The 16071-nt window shown below is 45.4% G+C and overlaps 1 protein-coding gene across 1 annotated transcript; it reads right to left on the bottom strand.

The window, feature by feature from the left end:
- Positions 1–1629: 1629 nt before the first annotated feature.
- Positions 1630–11862, bottom strand: gucy2d (guanylate cyclase 2D, retinal). Its single transcript, XM_056594675.1, has 18 exons — positions 10947–11862; positions 10291–10592; positions 9576–9948; positions 9166–9250; positions 8929–9049; positions 8696–8815; positions 8312–8392; positions 7863–8039; positions 7393–7549; positions 6757–6906; positions 5749–5897; positions 5061–5224; positions 4596–4788; positions 3924–4098; positions 3187–3285; positions 2510–2604; positions 2332–2417; positions 1630–1754 (listed from the first exon to the last, which is right to left on the bottom strand). The coding sequence occupies exons 1-18, from the start codon at positions 11860–11862 to the stop codon at positions 1670–1672; spliced, it is 3528 nt and encodes a 1175-aa protein (XP_056450650.1). The 3' UTR covers positions 1630–1669.
- Between the last annotated feature and the right edge of the window lie 4209 nt (positions 11863–16071).

Raw genomic sequence — 16071 nt, 5'->3', positions numbered from 1 at the left:
ATCATTTGATTCTCTTGCTTGGCCGGTATCCACTCATGACCATAAGCCTCCCTGCATTTCAGTTGCCCGTTCAGATGGTCTGTCTGGACTGGGCCGATTGCTTGGCCTCCTGTATTGCTGCCTGCAGCATTCAAGGCCCCCTCAGCCCAGAATCGTCATACTAAACCACTTCCTTGTGTCTTCCACAATGCAACAGCCAAGTGTAAAGTCGATCGGAAGAACGAGACTACTCTGATTACGGTTAGAGGTTATCGCATTGGCTAGCTGCATAGCTAACAATCAATTTAACTTTAAAGTTCTTTCCCCTATTCATCCTCCATCAGTAAGCCTACTAATAGAGTAAGGGATGTATGTAGATATGGATTTTTTTATAAGTCATAGCCGGTTTGATTTATTTCAATTTCAATTTATTTGAAAGGGACCAATTTCAATTTCATTTTATTTGAAAGGGACCATGTGCAATTAAAAGAAACATTTCATGCATTGCACCCGAGTTAGCCTAAGGCTAATTTACATCCATTATTGATTGATTGATTGATGTCATGATCATGCTTTCCTTTTCAGATCTCATATACAGTGTTCAACCAAACACGCCTTATTAATCAGTGATCAGTGAAATCATAGTCCATTAGTGGTAAAAAACGACCATGTGTAGGCCTACTATATATTTTATATCTTCCTTGTGTTAATACCAGCTACTGATCAATCAAACTCCCATCCATCAATCTGTTTTCTGGTTTCAATTTCTGAGAAAGAGTGAATTAATAATGTATGTATTTCTATGAACAAAGCAATGGTTTTGAAATGTGGACCAAATTCCGTAATGTATTTTTTTTTTTTGGGGTACAATTTCAGACCCTTAGATCCAATAATCCAATCTGATTGCTAAACTGTTAGCCTACTGAGGCTAATAACAGCTCCAATAAAATTGTGATGTGAAACGTGTCCTTCAATGTTAAACAGTTGACACGAGTCAAGCTGTTGATATAATAGCACACATATGCTTATTTCATGGTATGTTCAAATTATTGCTGTGGAAAATAAAGAAATGGAATTTATAAAAACAAACCATACCTATCCTTACTTGAACTCAATACCGTTGACATTTCCATAGTTTCCTGCTGTTACTACTGTGAACATAGACATTTGTACAATGGAATTGTAAACAATACAAAACGTTTCCATATTACTAGCTGAGTTGACAAATAAATGGTTTGGTGTGTAATTCATAAACTCCTAATGGTTTTTCTAAATAGCATAAATAAATATATACAGTTCAAACATTGAAACTTCATTCTTATGTACATCTTTGCTTTTTGAGATAATACACCTGAGGTATATTTGAAATATTTTTTCTCATGCAAATTTGCAAGACTACATTTCTGGATCGTGGCTTTTATCAGGGTTGGGGAGTGAAATTAAATTAATAAAATATAATCATCTCCTCAGAAAGACTTTAGATTTTGGCAATCTCAAGCAGGTTGTTTGAATTATTTTTAAAACTAAAATATGCTTTTTAGTTTAAAGGACTTAAGGAACTCCATGAATTGAATTTTAACTGAATAACTGCAGATTTCTTCTTTTTCTTTCCATGCACACAAATATCCAATAATCCTTCAGCCAGTCCCTAAAGGAGTTCCTTTTGTTGTTGTGGCCGGCCATTGTTCACCTAATGCTGGTTCTTCTGCCGATCCAAGAACTTCTGTCTTCTGTCCGGAGGGATTTCATCCAAGTTGATACCATGGTTACTCGCCCTGTAAAGACAAGAGTCCATATTATTTACACACGGTCACGCAAGTCGTATGCCCGGAGGCTAACAGCAACAGGGCATGGGTTAGGATAGTCGAGAGTGTCTCACTCTCAGCCAGAAGTCTCTGGGTTCAAACCCAGATGCCCACGTTCTACTGGTATGCCAAGTTCAGGGGTTGGCAACCTCAATATCAAAAGTGTCCCTTCTGGCCCCCCTACCATATAAAATGTATCTGGAACCACAAAACTTATTCAACCCCTAAAATGAAGTTAGCACAGTATCTAACGTTTTATTTATAGTTATCCTACATATAAAATAACCAATAGCCTTTCGTTTTTTGCATTTATGAAATAATAAAAACACTTTATTTTGAGATGTTCCCTTTTGGTTAAAAAATCGAAGTCGTTTTTATTATTTATTATAAAAAGAATCAAAGCTGCATGGAGCCACCGCAGAGGGGTGGAAGAACCGCATTCAGGGCCAGAGCCGCGGGTTGCTGACCCTGACCTAGCCCCTTACATGCTAAACTATTTCTCTCCGATAAGTAGCCTTGGTTGAAAGCGTCCGCTGTGTTCTCTTACCCTGGCGTTAGGTCCGGTGGCACCGGCAGGGGCTTGGTGAAGTCGTTCTTGCCTACCAGCCAGTAGGTGTTCTCTACTCCTTTACCCTGAAAACAGACACATTTAGAGGTGAAATAAACACCATGGTAAAAGCAGCTGGCTTTTGAGGAATGTCTGTATGTGTTGGTGAGGGTCTCACCTTCAGCTCTGTCATGCCTCTTGAGTCGATCTTGTAGCCGTCATTCAACTCTCTCAGAACGTCAACTGTGCTTTGGTTGACGTGGATTCGGTAAGCTATGGTGAGAAGAGAAGAATTTGGGAAATGTCTCTTAAACTGGTTCATAACAGGCTGTAAATATATTTTGGTCCACTTGGTAGCAGTAGAACAATTCACTTTCTTTAATATTTCCCAACTATTCCCTCCTGTCTTTATTATTGAACCGAATATAAATTGATTCATGCATACACAGAGAAATGAAGAATACCACCAAAAAAGTAAAAGTCAAGCACATAACTACTTTTATGTTCACAATCGGTCCAGTGTAACTTACGTATCAATTCAAATGTTATTAACCTTGGATTTTCAACAAATAAATATGATTAACGGCTGACACAGTGCATAGTTTTAACGTGACATTGATGCCATCTTCTAGCATCGAGAGAGCACCGAGGGCAAGACAGCAAATAAAGGGTATTTAAATCAACGCTCAAACTCAGCCACTAATTCCACTGATTGACTTAAGGGATTATTAAGGGGCGCTCGCCCTAAACCCTCTTTAGCCCGGAGCTGTGTGGACACACTGCCACACCTCCTACCTCCCCTTTACACCAGTAGTTAAACAGGAAGAGGAAATGCTGGATGAGCTCTTTACTCACGCAACCCTGTGGACTCCATTCGGGAAGCTGTGTTCACGGTGTCTCCGAAGAGACAGTAGCGAGGCATGGTGAGGCCTACGACACCAGCGACCACTGGGCCTGGGGAGACACACACACACACACGCGCACACACACACACACACACACACACACACACACACACACACACACACACACACACACACACACACACACACACACACACACACACACACACACACACACACACACACACACACACACACACACACACACACACACACACACACACACACACACACACACACAGGAATGAAGGACAACTGTCATTGTTGTATCACTTGCAAACCATAACATATCTTAAATGTGAGGTGAAGACTTAATGACACATGGTGTCATTAAGTTAAATGACATCTGTGATGTTATTTATTATTTTACCACTATATATATATAATTTATCCATTTGACGCCACCGCTATGGCCATAGGAGCAGCCTTTATAATTCAATAGATCCAGGCAGTTCTAAGACGCCGTCTTTGGTGTGTAATTGGATGACAGTGTGCCTAAGTGGATAGCGTTTCACTGTTCCAGGAATGGGCTCCAGACGGGAGGATTAGGTAAAAATAACACTTTGTCTTGAGCTGGCTGTTCCTCAGGTGTCCAATAGGAGTCATGTACACGTCATGCATGCACGTGTACCCATGCGTACCCTATGGTGCAAAGACAGGAGTACACACAGAGATCTAGTAGGGGCCTACCAGAGTGCAGGCCAATACGGATTTTGACTTTGACGTCGGGCATGTGCCTCATTTTGAAGGTGCCGATGCAGTGCAGGATGTCCAGACACATGTTGGACATCTCGCCCGCGTGCCGATTCCCGTTCCGGTTGGGGACTCCTGAGGCCACCATGTAGGCATCACCGATGGTCTCCACCTAATCAACATGCAGAGAAAATATAGGAATGAATACACTGATACCCATAAGCCCTCTGAGTGACCCTGTGCTTAATCCTCACAGGATCTATTTAAAAACCTCATAGAGATACATATTATTACGTACAGGTTTCCACATCATGAAGTACTTAAAAATAATAAGAAATAAATAATACGTATTTCATAAATGTTATTTTCTCTATAGATATAAATGCAGTGAAGTATTACCATTCATTCACATGGAATAAAAGCAAATGACAGTTATGAGGTCAAATGGATATTCCCAGTGAGCTGGTTGCAGGTCAAGGTTTTCAAACAAGGCATCAGCCAAAAAAAGAGCATCAAATCTCAAACTTCAACCACCATGGGGCTGCAGCAGCAGGCTGGAATGTCATTCTTCAGAATGTAAAGACATTTCCAAATTTCAATTCAGCACCTGCAGCTGAAACGTTCAGTGGATGCACCACGTGCGTTCCGGGCGAGGCGCGCGCACGTTACCTTGTACACGTCGTGACGACCAATGATGGCGTCGAAGAGCGTGTAGAGGTCGTTGAGCAGGTCCACCACCTCTATGGGGTCGCTCAGAGCCGAGATGGTGGTGAAGCCCACGATGTCGCTGAAGTAGAGGGTTACCTCGGCAAAGTGCTCTGGCTTCACCGGCTTGCCTGTCTTCAGGGCCTGAGCCACAGATCTGGGGGGGGGGGGGGGGGGGGGGGGGAGGAGAGAGCCCCAGCGGTTGCTTCAAACATGATGTAGCGTAATCATGCGTGCAGTCATGGAGATGTTCATCTCAAAGCAAACACATGTGAGGACTGTGAGCTCTTTACTGTATGGGGAACTCGCGTACAAGACTCGCAGGGTAATCTTGCATGGCAGACTTCCACCTACGACCTCACCAAAGTGTAGTTATCCAAGACCCGAGTGTCAAGCATCGAGGCATGGTTACTCCCGATGGATGCCTACCTGGGCAACATCTGGGCCACGAGGTTATCAGTCTTCTGTCGCTCCACCTCCAGCTCCTCGGTCCTCTCTCTGATCAGGTCCTCCAGGTTGGAGGAGTACTGCTCCAGCATGCGCAGCATTGAGTCAATGATGTTGGTCTTCTTCCCCTTGGTGATGCTTTTGAACTGGGTCGGAAACCAGGGGGGTCGGTTACACACGGGAAATGTGGATGAGTTGAAATGAAATGAGTTTATTTTGTATTCGACGTATCAAAAAATGGGGAACATTGTTGTTTGTTGTAAACATTCTACGTTTTTGTATTGTAAAGTATCTACTGTTGTGTTTTGTAAAGTATCTGCCGTTCTTTATTGTAAAGTATCTACTGTAGTGTATTGTAAAGCATCTACTATTGTGTGTTGTTACAATATCTACTGTTGTGCTAATTACAGTATCTGTTGTTAAGAACAGTACAGTTTATAAATGTGTTATGGTTCAGCTCTATTGTTACATATTGTACAGTATCTACAATACAGCAGTGTAGTGATGTGATCAGTATAGAGGTAGTGGATAATGGTGTACGGTGTTCCGTCTAGGACAAGGGAACTGCTTCCTAAGTGAGTGGTGTAAAAATGACGGTCTGCAACGTGACGCAAATTCGCTTCAGTTCTTCCGACGTCCGCGCGAGTCCTCTCTGACCCCTTGGATATACCTGCTTCAGGATCTCCTCGAAGGTGGGCCTCTTGTCGGCCTCCTCGCTCCAGGCCTGCTTCATCACCTGGAGGACCTCGATGGGGGCCTCGTCCAGCGACACCTCGGGCCGACACAGGGGCGGGGGGGACTTCACCTTACTGATGATCTCTGACCCGGAGGACGAAGGAAACACACAAGGGCACAGACGCATTCACGCACACACACAAGCAGGGAAACGTAGGCATACACACAAACACAAACACACACGCACACACACACACATACGATGAGGGTGACGATTAATAGCGAGACTAGCTATATTACAAAAGTATATTAAAACACTTCCCATCCATTTTTAGGATTGGTTTCAAATAATAGCTTCATGAGAATTGCATACAAAAAAATTGTAAAATAGGTTAATACAATGCAGTAAATATGATAACAGTCTCATATATTAAAGGAGCATATTTACTTAAGAAAAAACATAACTTCTAAAAGTGTGATTTTGATAAACAAGTTCAACCTTAGATTCGTATCTGGTCCGGAAAAAGAGGGGAATACAAGGAAGATAAGCTCACTCCTTTCACAGACTGTCATCCATATTTAGATGTGAAAACAATAATGAGAGCTATGCGTCTGATTTCTGACAACCTATTGAAAATACATCTTGCCAAGTACAGCTGAATGCTTGCTTGCTGTAGAGTATTAGACTTCCAACCCAAAGGCAGTCCTCATGTAGACCCACTAAACCTAACCCAAACCCTAAGATGCCTGACTGCGACTTGCTCCCAAATATCACATCCCATAATATGCCAAAGATTATGTTACACCACCGTAAAAAAAATAATAATAACAATGAAACAACACCCAATTTTCCCTTCTGTGATCATTACAGTATCTTATCTGAGGTTATATGATGTGTATTTGGCAGCAACAATAAGGCTGTATGCTGTTGTTCTCTCTTTGTGTGTATGGTCAAATAAAGATAGCATTGGACTAGTGATGCTGCTCCGGCTGGGGGGCTCACCTGTGACCGGCATGTCCAGCATGCAGAAGGGGGCGCAACGGGAGATCACCTCCTGCATGATGATGGAGAAGCTGTACACGTCCCCCCGGAAGGTGCCCCTCTTATTCTGGTTGGGGTTCCTCAGTATCTCCGGCGCGGTCCACAGAAGATCTGGACGAGGAGAGGGCAATTAAGGCTTACAAAAAACACACAACAAAAACAGCACGACTTTTTAGGACTAAGCGTGTTTCGATGCATATATGTTCACCGGGACATTGATATGGTTAAGATTTGTTTTTGCATTTATATGCTTTATGATAGAGAGGGAGAGATAGACAGGATGTTATGAAAGAGAAAGGGGAGGACATGCAGCGAAGGACCACGGGCAGGTATCGATCCCCGTCGCTGCGGTCAAGACTGGCTCTTAATAGGACCTGCTCTACCCGGGGAGCCACCGGGGCACCCCCCACGGTGATATTGTCGACGGGGTTAAAAACAATGTGTGGGGAACTGGCTGCACATAATCGGCTGCAATTATGGTCCCACCTAACAACGAGGGCGTGGTCCCAAAATGGTTTGCCCACACTGCACTAAACGATCCTGCCCTCCGCCAGGATCGTGTGCAAGTAAAGAAAACGCAAGGCTTTGACCTCTGACCTTCAGGCTTCTCCACTGGCAGCGGGAGGTTCTGGCATAGGACGATGTTCTTGAAGTTGTAGTCGGTGACCTTCAGCACAAAGCGGCCGTCCACCACACAGTTACGAGACTTCAGGCTCCCGTGGATGATGTTGCGGTTGTGAAGGTGCCTCATTCCCTGTGTGTGCGTGTGTGTGTGTGTGTGTGTGTTTGTACAAATTGGTAGAAAAGGGGATGGAAAGCATGTGTGTTAGTATTTTTCAGATTAGTCTTGCAAGTTGCCGATTCTATTTCGAAAGCCTAAAGACCACAATCTACCTGTAGGCATGCCTAACACTGAACAAGCTATCCATCTCCTCTGTGCATCTACAGTCAACACCTTCGATAAAAGGGATGGATTTATAACTGGAATAGTAGAGTTTACCATATTGGATCTGAACCAGGGACTAACAACACAATAAAACCACAAAGGTGTGGGAAGCTGGGCTCACCCGGACCAGATCCATCAACAGGGACGACTTGAACATCCAGTCCAGACGCATTTCCTCGTTGTTGAGGAGGTCCTCCAGGCTTCCTCGCGTGCAGTGCTCGGTCACGATGCCGAAGATCCCGGAGTCGCAAAACAGACCCATGTACAGGTTGAGGTTCTCGTGACGCATGTCTCGCAGCTGTAGATTCGGGAGCAAGTAAGCGTTGAGTTGCATAGGACAGCGAGGTGCCAGACCGTCACCAACACTGTACTGTCACAACAGTGTCTAGATTTGTAATTTATATCATTTGTGGTCCGCTGTTTTTGCTTGGTACTGCGTTGCTTGAATCCAATGGTGACCAGAGAACACAGGGACTAGTAGTAGTCTGCAGTGGTCACTGACTAAATCATAATTGTCAATCATATTAATTGTAATGATAAATTCAGTGTAATCCCATTCTGTTTGCTTACCTTGATGAAAGAAGACTCAGCATTGCTCTCGACACTTGTTGTGGTGGAGTCAGGACACTTCTTCAGCCAAACCCAGTCCCCCTGAGGTGCAGAAAATAGCAACATTTTACAAAGGTGTGTGTGTTTCAGTTTGTGGATGTGTGTGTTTGTGTGTTTGTGTGTTTGAGTGTGTGAATGTGGAATATGAAGACAACAATAACTAAAATCACTTACAGAATACTATTGGACTTTTTTTTTTACTTTTAGGAACTCGTTCCACAAATAACAGCTGCATCTCTATCTTCTGGAAGGTTCCTCATTAATGGAAGGCGGTTGAATGGCGGTTGTGATTTTCAACAACCGTAGGATGATTTATATCGGTAGGGGGCGGACCGCGTTGCTCACCTCAAAGACGGCGACGTTAGAGCTGTCAGGGGAGGACGCCATGTAGCTGCGACCGGATACACACGGGCGCGCCGCCTGTATCTCCATCTGGCTCTTCATGACGCTATCCTCGTTCAGCTTCTGCTCAGAGGACCAGAGGAGGGGTCAAAGGAGGAGCGGGGGGCCGGAGGGAGTCCTGGGGTTTAACGCACAAGGGGACGGCGGGCCCTTAAGCGTGACAAAAAAACACTGACCCGTTTGCTGAGCTGAGTGTTGATGAATATCAGGTCATCCAAGGTGAGGACCACCTTCCCTGACCCGTTATTCCCACCACCACCACCGAAGCCACCAAAGCCACCAAGGAGGCCGTGTCTCCTACAAAGGATCAAACATTTAGGAAATTTCCCAATACCCTACCAGTGATCCATCAATGATAACCAATAACAAAACCCCCAGGCAGGCCATGGCATCAGTCCTGGCAGTGGACATACTTCAGGTAGAAGAAGAGGTAAACCCCGCCACCGGCCAATGTGATGAACAGAAGGCAGAGGAAGAAGAGACTGGCCGAATCCAGACCTTTGAACAAGGAAACACAAAAACACAGGGAGAGAGAGGGGATGAAGCCTGTGTCACAGACGTCAGCAGCGGCGTTGCTTGAACTACAACCACCAGGCCCAAAACGGACGCACAGAACACTGAGCGTGAACCGGAATTGGTGATCCGTTAACGAAAGGATCAAAGTTGTCTTTGTGTTCGCTTTGGTCACGCGGACACACTGAAATTGTCTTGGGTCTCTCGGGATTGAAAGACTGTCATTGCACCCGGGTGTTCGGCATTCAAAAAACACAGGCATTGACCGTCTGAACAGGTGTGTATTTCCTACCGCAGCACGGGGACTTACCACCACTGCAGGCGAAGTAGGGGCTGAACCAGCAGCTGGAGTCGCTGTAGGGAGTGCTGCCCGCAAAGTGGATGGACCGGCCCAGGTATTTCAACCCTCCCGTCTTCCCATACGTGTGGGCGGCCTCTAGGATGTGCGTGGAGTACAGGGTGGAGCCCACGCCGCTGTAGTCCAGCACCACGTAGCGCGCCAGCATGCCTTCTCCGTTCTCGCCCCCGTACAAGGGCTGATTGAAGCCGTCGAACTCAAAGCCCCCCTCGGCCCGGGTGAGCATCTCCCCGGTGACCCAGCCGCCCCCCGTCTTGCGGGCCTGCTCCGCGGCCATGGCGGTGTAGTAGTACATGTTGTAGACGGTGCCGAAGAACGGGGAGACCTAGTGAACACACAGGGAACACGGTGCGAAGAAATCATTCAATAAGAAAATAAATCATTCAATCAATAATATTCGATAACAGTACAAGATACTAGTTTCATGGATTGCATTAATATTTGTGCGTGCACGTGCATTGCAGTATTCGTCGATGTATAAGATGTCGTTTTAATTGTATTTGTGGAGGTAGTAGTAGTAGTAGTGAATTAGCTAGTAGTAGAATTAGTTTTGTCCTAAAAGTGAAAGAGTCGCAAGAGGAGGAGCAGGAGGAGGACAAGGAGGGATTTCAGTTGCAGTCATAACTTTTTTTCTTTTTTACCGCCAATAGTTCTGCCCTTAGTTTACCTGCTCGGCGGGGATGCTGGAGCGGATCTCAAAGGTGTTCTGCGCCTCCCTGAAGGCGTCGTAGAAGCTGTTCCTCCCAGAGTCCATGGTGACGGTGAGGACCCCGTCGTAGGCCTGGCGGAGCTTGGTGTCGTTGCCCAGGACGTAGTGGGGCGAGTCCTGGTAGGGCAGGGAGTACAGCAGCGTGTCGTAGGGGATGAAGACGTAGCCGCGGGCGATCATGCGCATGTCCAGGGCCGTGGTCAGCAGCCTGTGTTGGGCCGTTCCGCCGATCAGCACCGAGTGCATACACATGACCACCACTGGGAGCGGGAAGGGAGGGGAAAACAAGACGGACACCAAACAAATCTTAATAGGTCTGTCATAAATCGTAATCCTACCTGAAATGACTAAAGGGCACCTTGTTCACTGATTAGTGTTAATCAGCCATTATATGCCACTTCCATCATGGGAATGTCCACCCGGAAGTAAGATGGAAAGATCGACCTCACGGATCGTACCAACTAGACCATCTATCGATCCATTCTAAATGTTGGTTGCGACACTCCCAGGCTTGCCGTCACTATCCGGTAGATGGATTTTTTTCCATGAGACGGTTGAATCAACACTTTAAATCGAGACCTCCAGCGCGGCGAAGGTTCACGACCGGTACGCACCTCTGACCCGGTCCGCGTCGCGCACCGTCTCCAGGGCGCGCTGGGCTCCGCCCTTGTCCGACTCCATGGTGACCACGGTGCCGACGGGCAGGCCCAAGGCCCTGAGGGACGAGGCCAGCTCCTGCCCCGTGGCCTCCCACAGGTCCCCCTCCTCCGAGACGATGGCCACGTGCGCCCAGTGGAAGTAGCGCAGCACGGAGAAGAGCACGCGGGAGGACAGCGGCAGCGGCCGCAGGAAGGTGGAGTGCATCCCGCCCTCCTCCATGTTGGGCTTCAGGCAGCCCCAGGAGAGGAGGCCCAGGTCCCACTGCTTGGCCAGCAGTGCCGCCGAGGTGCAGTACCCGGGGTTGGCCGGACCCAGGAACGCCGAGCCGTAGCCGTCCAGCTCGGCGAAGCGGGCGAGGCCCCGGGAGGACTTGCAGTCCTCGTTGATGAGGGTGTAGTCGTACCAGTAGCCTTTGTTCAGGTAGGGGTTCTTGTTGATGCGGCTGGTGGCCAGACGGGCGGCCAGGTCCGGGAGGGCTTTGGAGTAGAGAGGGTCGCAAGTCCACGGCCCAACGATGGCCACCTTGAAGGTCGTGGCCCAGGACTCGCAAGGGAGACAAATTGCCATCAGAAGGGCCACGAGGATCCAGTGGCCCCTCCCGTGCTTGGGGCGTATCAACGGGGGTGATGGCAAATGTGGTTTGAGTGAGGATTGTGATGTTAAGGAGGATGTACATGTGGATGATGATGGAGATAATGAAGATAATGACATGGATGATAACGATGACAATATTGATCTGCTTGGACAATGGCCACAATTGTTATTGGAATCCAAAACAGTCCTGGTGTGTCTTTTGGCCTTGGTGGTGAGGAGCCATCGTGGGTGATAGGACAAGTTGTGCAAGAAACGAGGGTCTTTGTGGCTTGCCATTCTGCCTGTTGAATGTCGCCAAGGTCTCAGCCGTAGAGGATGGACTCTTTATGGGGAATAGTGTTGAGGGCGTCTGTGTTCGTCGATCAAATTTTCTTCCTGGGGTTCCAGCACGCCTCTAGCCCAAAGCAGGCCAGTTGGTCACGAGCCTCCAAGCCATCACTGGGAAGGCGGCGCAGCCACACAGAATAGAAAATGGCAAAGGGTTTGCAATTAGCACAAACAAAACACAGTGCAATCAATAATTCCCTTTTTATTTGAAACCCACACCTTCCATTATACCAAGAAAGGGATGTTATAATTCAATGATAAAAGATAGCAAGCATGAAGGTCATCTTGTTGAGTCAATGACAAACATTAGTTGTAAATCAACTGGCTTATTTATTTGGGTAAATGCATATTCATAAGTTTTATTTATAAATATGCTCATTCTTAGACATTTTGCTTGAGCCAATGAGATGACAAATCACAAAACAGCAACCATCTGTCTGATTGGCCCTCGGCAGTCATGCCATGCCCTCAACAGGTATCAGAATGCTTAACGTGTGACGCAAGCTGATTAGCTGTACGGTACATGACGGCTATAAGCCATCGTAACATAGTGCTAAATTGGGCCTTGATGTGGCCAGGACTTTCTCTTTCCTCCTAATCCAATCCCTTTATGTCCCCCGCTCTACCCACCTGTCTCCTCACTGCTGACCTGGCAGGCCTCCCTAGCACAACATATCACTGACAAAATTAGATAAAGACTAATAGTGTAGTTGTAGGTCCGTACTCTTAAAAAGTGAGGGAAAGATGCGAAAAAAGCTACATAGGCCTTGAATTGATTTGTGGAAAAAATAAAATTTAAGGCTTTCCGTGCTATTATTTATGACCCAAAATCCTTCCTCCATTCCAGAGCAGCCATGAATCACAGGTGTTCAAATAAAATCCACCGAAAGTTGCTAAATATAGAGGTGGGTTAGTGTTTCCTAAAGACCAAGCATAGGGTTAAGTCCTAGCTTTCCTTGCTACTCTGACATGATTGGCAATACTTATGAATAACGTTAACTGCTTTGGTTCACTGAGATTCTGCTTTTATCATCAGGATCATCAAGGGCACTGGTAACTTTTGATGTTAGTTATAAGATATCGAAGTGAAGTTGCAAAAGGTTTAATCCTAGTCCACATTCATTAACACTGTTCTTAGCATCTTGTAGGAAAATAATAGATTGATGTGCAGTGATCAATGTTAAGTAATTTCTGTTATTTGGACAATGTATTAAATTAATTCATGCAAAAGATGTGTTCACTTAGTAGTCTGGGAAGAAACGTTTCTTACCTGGAGGGTGTACACATAGGAGTCATATATTGCTTGCATTGTTCGGGTTCCAGGTGAACCAAAAAATAATACAGAACGTTTTTCTATCCTTGAGGTTGGTTCAAGAAAGCAAATATATCTCCTAGATAATCCAAATAACAAGAAAAACCAGGAAGCCCCCAAATAGTATCCTCTCGGATCTGGTGGTCCATCTGTCTTTCTCCTGAAATATTGTCCTTGAAGAGCAAATACAGAAGGGAGAGAAGAATTCCCAATCAGTGGAGTCTGTTTGGTGGCTGTGGCTGTCTTTTGACAGGGGCTGTCCCCAAACCGAACAGCCCAGGACCGGGATGAGCGCAACGACACGAGCGGAACCCAGGAACCAGAGTTCAAAGAGATTGGCAGATGGCCGGGGGGAGAGAGAGAGAGAGAGAGAGAGAGAGAGAGAGAGAGAGAGAGAGAGAGAGAGAGAGAGAGAGAGAGCGAGAGAAAGACCATGAGAGGACGAGCAGGCCGTTTGACCTCTGACCTTTCTTAGCTTTTAATCCTACCTGACAAAGTAGGAGTTCAGAGAAAGGGAGAATGTAGACGGAGAAGACAGAGAGAGAGAGAAAGAAGGACAAAGAGAGAGAGAGAGATGGAGAGAAGGAGCGAGAGAGAAAGAGGGAAACATACACATAATGTAACTCTACTTAGATAAGTAAATAAAAATGTATTGCTTCAATGGCCCACCATTGGCCTTAAAAGTGTTAACTGCTGGCTTAATTCATGTACTTTATCCTTAGCTTAGTGAAGATTTGGATCAGAAAACCCTTGATAACACCTAACCCTAAAGGGCTGATTATGGTTCCACGTCGATGCAACGCAAGGGGGTAACGGACCCATTACGTCTTTGTGGACCCTCGCTGCGCCCAGCGGCTGTGATCGCTCACTAAAACCCGACGCAGAACAGGTTCACATCTGTGTCGAAGCGTCTGCTTGGTCATTGCATTGTGGAACCATAATCAGCCCTTATCCCAACCGCCGACACACAGGAATGGAGCGAACATCCCTACACAGCCGTAAAACCAAACCCTAACCCTCAAACCAATCCCTGAAACATAACCCTTAAACCAAACCCTAAAACCAAATCTTAACCAAAACAAACAGACGTGTGGTGACAACTGAAGGGAAGGAGGTTATGATCCCAACAGCAGAGAGAAGCTGAGATGACTCATTGGTAGGCTCTCGTGGCCCAGAGCAGAAGGTTCTGGGTTGAAGCATGACAGGGACAGGTTGTATAATCGTCTCCTAAAGTTCAGTGGCTGCACTTTGAGAGCTGAGCGAGAGCCGGGAGAGCGATGAGTCATTTCTCCCCGAGGCTCTCCTACCGCTCTCGGTTGTGGCTCCGCTGAGAGCCAAGAACAATTTCTGTGATTAATTGATTGAATCACCTGCTTCGAACCCTGATTCAAACAGGTTGAGCCTCTAACCACGCTTCGCTGGGTGGGAGTGCTCTCCCACCATGAAAAATCTCAACTTAGACAAAAAAATAAAGTTCAAGGTTCTTCATACATTAAAATGTGCCATTTTGTATTATGAGAATGGACGGGTACCCACCAAACAAAACAAAGTAGTTTCTTTACATTTGATTAAATTGTTGGTATATTCTAAAGAACAATTGGATCATTATGGAGCCAACACTGATTTACTCATTTAGTCTTCCCGGAAGGTGCCCTTCTGTGGGTTCATCTCTGAGTATGTTTGATTAGTTAGATGATAATCAGTTTACTGATTAAGACAAAGGAGAGACCATTTGACCAAAAATATTCTAATTTCTTGCTGTAAGATGTGTGTGAGATTGTTATTATCTTTCTGGCAAAACACGAGAGCTCATCTGGTTGTGGGCTTGTGGTATTGGTAATATAGCAGTGGTTTGCCTTGTCTCCCACAGTGACAGCAGCCTCATGGAGGTAATCAGATTAGCCCTGGGATGGCCCGCTAAACCCACGACCCTGAAGTCTCTTAGCGCATCGGCTCATGGCACCGTAGAGATCACTTCTATGAAAGCTCACACCTTGGTAACACAGCAACCATGACGGCACAAATAACTTGTCCACTGCAGGGGTAAGGACGTTGAAAGAGACTAAGTACTTGGTCTCATTTTTAGTGCCCTCTTCTCCAGTATTACTAGCCTTCAAGCTAACCTTAATCAATCAGAAACGTCCGGTCAGAGATGAGGCCGGGAGCGGTCTAAATTCGAAAGTGGCCCATACAAAGGCAGGCACAATCAACTCTTAACAGATATTCTCATAGATCCAGATGGCAGTGCCATTTAGGTTACATAACACTCAAATAATAGCTAAAATCTTACCTACATATGTCCTTTAAGGGGGAGTTTTAATGTTCAGTGTGTAGAAATGATTGGCAAATAGCGGAATGGACATGGTAGAAATGGACTATAATACCCATAAGTATGTTTTAATTAGTGTATGTTTGAATTAGTTTATAATTCCATGAAATTACGAATTTGGTTTTTGTAACCTAAGAAGGAGCCCTTTATATATATATATATATATATATATATATATATATATATATATATATATATATAGATAGATAGATAGATAGATAGATAGATAGATAGATAGATAGATAGATGGATTGGTTTTTTTTCAACTATTACTCATTACATTTTAACAAAAACATCTACTTTCTACTCCTTACATTTTCATAAAGAGGCCCGTTCCTTTGTTTGAATGCATTTAAGGAGATTTATCGATTTATTTATTTATTTGCATAATTTGGGCCCTTCCCAACATCAACACCGATGTTTCCACCACTTTCCTTCTTGTAAGCGATGACCTATAGTTTTTTACAGACTGAATAAATAAATACAAATTATGAATCTGTCACCTCATCCCTTGACT

This window comes from Gadus chalcogrammus, chromosome 7 (genome assembly GCF_026213295.1).
Source record: "Gadus chalcogrammus isolate NIFS_2021 chromosome 7, NIFS_Gcha_1.0, whole genome shotgun sequence".
Classification (NCBI taxonomy): domain Eukaryota; kingdom Metazoa; phylum Chordata; class Actinopteri; order Gadiformes; family Gadidae; genus Gadus; species Gadus chalcogrammus.
This window is presented reverse-complemented; position numbering and strand designations above follow the sequence as displayed.

Excerpts from the sequence above, each read along its gene's own strand:
- gucy2d (XM_056594675.1), bottom strand. The coding sequence starts at position 11,862 with ATGGCAAGCCACAAAGACCCTCGTTTCTTGCACAACTTGTCCTATCAC. Across the intron at positions 9,251-9,575 it reads CTACTTCGCCTGCAGTGGTG|GTCTGGATTCGGCCAGTCTC; the intron begins GTAAGTCCCCGT and ends CCTTGTTCAAAG. Across the intron at positions 8,816-8,928 it reads ACACTCAGCTCAGCAAACGG|AAGCTGAACGAGGATAGCGT; the intron begins GTCAGTGTTTTT and ends TCCTCTGAGCAG.